We start from the raw sequence: 6,000 nt of genomic DNA, 5'->3' as shown, positions 1-6,000 counted from the left end.
GTGGTCTGAGCCACGCATGGCTCGAGTGATGAGGACATCTCGGCGAGATCTCTCTCTGACAATAATGTAGTCAATGAGATGCCAATGTTTGGATCGTGGTTGTTGCCAAGAAACCTTGAACTTGTCGGCCTGCCTAAACAAGGTGTTGGTGATATTGAGGTTGTGTTCAGCACACTTGCTGAGGAGGAGTAGGCCATTGAGATTACACGTGCCTACTCTGTTTCTCCCTATGGTTCCCTGCCACATGTCAGTATTTCTGCTATCTCTGGCATTGAAGTCACCTAAGAGCACAACCTTATCTTCTCTGGGGATAGATGTTAGCACTCTGTCTAGGTCGGCGTAAAAAGCCCCCTTGATGCCATCCTCTGCATCCAGTGTTTGGGCGTGTGCGCTGACAAAGAAGGCATAGCGTGAGTGATTCGGTGGGACTCGGAGCGTCATGAGGTGCTCGCTAATCCCAACGCATTTCAGTTAGTCTATGTATGATGGATTGGTGAATGGCAAAGCCAACTTTGTAAATACGGTTTGTCTCTGCAGCAGGCTTACATTTCCAGAAGAAGGTATAGCCACACCCCTGTTCTGTGAATCGACCCACGTCTGGGAGCCGGGACTTACTAATGGCTGCTTTGTCGATGTTATACCGAGACAGTTCTTTTGCCACAAGGGCGGTTCTTCTTTCAGGACGTTCATTTGTGCCAGCATCCAGAAGAGGCCTGACATACCATGCAGGGACCGTAAGAGGTTGTTTAGTTTGTTTTTGCTTTGATCTGTGATTGTGATTATGTTTTGGACTGCATAAGGATGTCCTTACTGGGTGCTGTTGCCCAGTCAGGTTGGCTCTTTAGGCAGGCTATGTTTAGGGCAGCTTTTCAAGACCCCTCCATATGTGACGAGAGCAGAGTGGCTCCTAGTAAGGACTGCTCAGTCGCACAGACAGGACCGGATTGCACTGCTGCCTAGATCCCAGTGCATAAACGACCATCTTATCTATGCCACCCATGTGCAGAGCTGTGACTAGAGACTCCCGGCAGTGATCTCTGCCTGTCCCCGTCGCCACTCGTCTATCACCAGAGGACTTTTGGGGGATAGGCGATTGGTGAAGATAAGAAGTATGATGGCTGCACGTGAGTTGATTTATGTTGTGAGGCTACAGATTGCAGCTACACATCTTGGCTCTTCATTTTCCTGATCCACTGATCTGATGTATGGGTCAGAAGCGTCGCACTTTCAGCGGACACCAGAAAGAGGTTGGAGGCCTTTGTAATGTGACGTTACAGGCGAACACTAAGAATAAGCTACACTGACAGGAAAACAAATAAAGAAGTACTAAGATTAGCAAAAACTTCAAGAGAAATACTTGAAATGTACAGAAAAATAAAAATGAGATAATTTTGTCATATAATTAGGGATAGGGAACAATATATAGAAATATTAATGGACAAAGTTGAGGGTAAGAGGACCAGGGAAAGGCGGAAACTGGAATGGATGAATGACATTAAAAATTCGGTCCCCAAAGAGATACAAAACCTTAGACCAGTGGTTCCCAAGCATTTGCCAAAGCGACCCTAAGTCATTAAATATGCTGTATGTATGAAGATCCTTAGAGTAAATACGGCATATTGATATACGTATTTAACTGTAAAAACAAGTAAGGAAAATGTATTACATAATTGATAAGTCTAAAAGTAAATACTGACAGAAACAAGCTACAACTCTTGTCACGTTTAATATGTGGCATGTTTATATGATCATTTATGTTCTATACTTCGAGGTATAATTACGGTACATGGTTAAGCAACATGACATACAATTTTCTTAGCTACAACTTTGTCATACTGTACCTATTTCGTATGTGACATATGCGCATCATCATATAATTAATTTTCAATACAAGTTACATCAGTCATAATTCATGTGTAACGTGTGTGCATTATCATTTAATAAATTATCTGTTAACTGTGGGTATAATTATGTGATTAAACAACATAGCATACATTTTTTTTAAACTTTAAGTTTGATTCGGTTCCTGTAATATTTTTTTTTAGAAACACCATTGACGGGAAAACTGCCTCACAGACAATGGAGCTTCCAAATTGTATCAGAATCTTGATAGTTCAATTTTTAACTGCTGAATGTCAATTTGATAAATAACCCAAAACAATGGTATGTCATCAAATACGGCAAAAGTTACCCTTGCCTCGTTCTCAGCCTGTAATTCTGCTATTTCGAGGACAAAAGAGCCACACTATTTTACATCTGTCTTGAACAGAAACTGAACAAAATCCAAAGACTCAGTGAGCAACTCAGGGAATTTACCATCTAAATTTGCTGCCATTTTTGGTCTGAATCCATGGGAAGTACAGAGTGAATTGAGCTCAGAACGGTTCAAAGGTAGGAGTGTGGATTATCTGTTGCGTAATGTTTCATCAGCTTTTTCCTTCCTTGGACTGATTTGACTTGTCACAAGGAGAATAAAGTAGTATCTCATAACCCCTTGACCATAATTTGTCGTCCACTTTCTTCAGTCTTTGACACCTGGGCTATGAGCTCTATGGGACCCCATCGATCCCACGACCTCTATGACAGTCCTAAATCCCTCCTATGAATCATGATGGTGAATAAAAGTTCATATTACAGACTTTTCACAACAATTTCACTGCCCCATAGCCAAGACCTGAGGATAGATTTACCTCTACACTGTAGTAATAAAACCTCTTTTATTTACCTTTTATTATTTTCTTTATTTATTTACTTACTTCTCTTCTTAACTCCCCATACTTTATTCTCTGTATACTCATGAGATGGATTTATTGACAAAGCTTGGAGTACATTTTGCATATTCTGAGTAATTCAGTCAGGTCTTGACACTGAGAGTGGTATCACTTCTCACTGCCACACAGGACAGAGGTTCATACACAAAGAAATACTTCATATTCATTTGCAGTATATATAGGTCAAAGTCATGTGGGTGATGTCACTGTTCACTGTCATGCAGGACAGTAGTTCATATACAATGGACGTCATATTCTAATTGAAGACTAATCAGTGTGGGCTAGCAAATTTGGGATAAATAGCAACAATGTCCTCAAGCACCCCTGATTCAATATAGTAATTACAAAGTTCACGAGACTATATGCCAGGTGACCTGAAGTCGTTGACAGTGTCACATTCAATAATATAGTGTTCAAGTGTATGCTGTAAAGGTTTATAACAAAGTTTACATGCTGAGTGTTCCGGTATGGTCACAGCATTACTTACTTGCCAGATGTGTCTATATCCTAGCCTAGTTCCTTGTCTAGTTCTGTCCTTATGCTGGCCATACCGGTACCTCTTGTCACAAAATTTGTCATATTTACTAATACTACAACTGCCAGGTCTCTCTGCATTTATCATTTCTTCTAGATCAGAATTCATGATTCTGACTTGAATGTTTTTAAGTACAGCATTGGACAGGCCAAGGTCACGGTCAACATTTTCTTTCTTACAAGCCTCATTGGCCAGTCTATCAGCACGGTCATGATACCTAATTCCAACATGGGACGGAATCCACACAAATTCGATACGAGAGTTGTTCTCATTGGCAGTTATCGCATTTCTTTTAATATCACATACAACTGATTTCAAAGCTCCTTGAGAGTCACAGAATATCACATGGTCATGACGTCACGTTCAGGCCTAAGGCATTCACACTCACAGGTTACTGCGATTGGTTCGCGCTTGGCGGGTAATACTCACTTATGACATTGTTTCAACACAAATCTGATCAGATTACAATCTGTCCATCATTTATATTAACAACTGCCAGACTTCTGCAACAATATCAGTACCTATCTTAGACTTATAGATAGACCACTATAGTCACTCTTGAATACCACCTTGTTCTTGTTCTTACACACTTTGCCGGTGCAGTGACAGCGAGGTATATCGCGCAAACAATATTTACTGCCATATCTAGTTTTATATGTTAGTTACAAATCATGTGACCGTAAATGAACATTTCGTGTTAATTAGAAATTATCTACAGTCATCTGACAGTAAACAAACATCACCTCTTTTAATTAATAATCCTTCATCTTCTGTTGACAATACGGTCATTACCTCTGAACTGAGTTTGTTGTCTCCATGATCGACAGTAAGAAGTCCTCGTACTGTTGAACTTGTTCCAACTTAGCTGGTGGCCTATGTTGATAATTATTTTTTCTTCTCCACAGCTGACGGCTTCACCTACACCTTTGGGATCTACTTCGTACAACTGGTTCAGTACTATGATGCCTCAGCCGCTTCCACCTCCTGGATCGCCTCCATTCTCGTGGGGGTCACCTTAGGCTCAGGTGAGGCTCTAGGGATATACTAAGGTTCTGGGTAGACTGTACGGCTCAATTAAGCCGAAGGCGAGGCTCTGCAGGGTCTTCCTAGACCACCGACACCACCTGATCGCCTCCATCCTCCCGGGGTCACTCTAGGTTCTAGTAGAGGTGTAAAGTATACTTTTTTTTAATATTTAATTTGAAGCATATGCAATCTGACAAAAAATTTACTGTACTTTTATTAAGTTAAAAGTACTACTCCTAAATTATCCAGCTCAAAGTATAGGCAAGTAGTATGAGCAAAAAGTAGCATCTCACACTGTACAGTACACTAAGACTTCTATAATTCGTCATGAAGAAGCTGTGCCATTCTCGAATTGGATTATCAGCCAAATTATGAGATATGCCTAATATAAAATCTCTACAAGAGCCGAGATCCCACCCCTCACCATATCGTGTCACCCAACATTCAGAACTGGTGCAAAGCACCGTACACTTTTCTAGATAGAATTACGGGGTCAAGAGGCTTTCAGAAAGTAGATGACTTTGGCAAGTCGATAAATTTATTCGAGGAATCCATCCACTTGCTGTGAACTCATACACTTACGATTTGCAGCACAGATTTCTTGTTGTTTAAAAGATGTAGAGAAAGAAAATTTTTTAGATTTTCCGAGAAAAAACATGTGGAAATTAATTAAATAAAATGTAAGAGAAGCATTTTATGTTGAGTTCAGAAGATTGGAAACATCCAGTGAGAGTGAGAGGGGTAATATAGCTAAATGCTGGACCAAAAAAGGATATGTTGCTAAACACGGCTGACAAGATGTGTAGCTGGACGAAGGGCCTAGTCAGGCATGCATTAACATGGTGGTGGAAAGAATGAAGTCGACAGAGCGTTAAAGTAGACAATAATATTGTATAGGGCCTGAAAGATAGGTGGTGACAAGGAGTACTCGAAGACCAAACGTGGGGCCGGAATAGACGGTCACAAGGCTAAGAAGAATGAACAGGATACAATCGTGGATATGTTGAATAACGCAAACGTACAATAAGAGTAGAGGTTTTCAAATTAGACAGGCAAATAGTGGGTAGAAAGAAGGATGTTGTCGGTGAGCAATGCATGAGAAATGGTAACTTGGTTGTGCAGAACGAGGAAATCAAGAATGCCTGGAGAAAATACTACAATTGACTACTGAATGAGGAGTAGGAATGGGACAGGGGCAGCCTATGGGTAGTAGAACCAGTACACTGAGTACAGGGACCATGCCCACGGATTAAAAGAGAATGGGTGAAGAAAGCGATTCACAAAATGCAGAATGGAAAAGCGGCTGAAAGCATCAGACAATGTAGGCTTGTGAATGGTGACCTAATTGACTCATACAATTATGATGGAATGTTTCCAAGACGACTAAAGGTTGTGATCGTGAATACTTATAAGGGTAAAGGTAATGCGTTTGAACTTGGGAACTACAAGGGCCTAAAGTTGCTTGCTCAGGTTATGAAAGTTGTAGAAAGAGTGATTGAGAACTTGATATGGGAGAGAGAAGACATAAACGAAATGCAATTTGGATTTGTGCCAGATAGGGACTAAAGAGGCAATATTTACGGACAGGCAGCTGCAAAGAAATATCTCAGGATGGAGAAAAAATTGCGCTTGTATTTGTAGACTTAGAGAAGTCATTTGACAGGGTTC

At 40.7% G+C, this 6,000-nt stretch overlaps 1 protein-coding gene across 1 annotated transcript in view; it reads left to right on the top strand.

The window, feature by feature from the left end:
* Positions 1-801: 801 nt before the first annotated feature.
* LOC121875260 (monocarboxylate transporter 12-like) overlaps positions 802-6,000 on the top strand; it is a 118,086-nt gene continuing 112,887 nt past the window's right edge. The window contains exons 1-2 of the mRNA XM_042379720.1: positions 802-910; positions 4,212-4,331. Of these exons, the coding sequence (XP_042235654.1) occupies positions 802-910; positions 4,212-4,331 (229 nt within the window). The remainder of the gene's footprint in view (positions 911-4,211; positions 4,332-6,000) is intronic.

This window comes from Homarus americanus, unplaced genomic scaffold, assembly GCF_018991925.1.
Source record: "Homarus americanus isolate GMGI-L3 unplaced genomic scaffold, GMGI_Hamer_2.0 scaffold56241, whole genome shotgun sequence".
In the NCBI taxonomy this organism is placed as follows: domain Eukaryota; kingdom Metazoa; phylum Arthropoda; class Malacostraca; order Decapoda; family Nephropidae; genus Homarus; species Homarus americanus.
The sequence above is the reverse complement of the archived record's forward strand: the minus strand, read 5'-3'. Positions and strand labels throughout refer to the sequence as shown.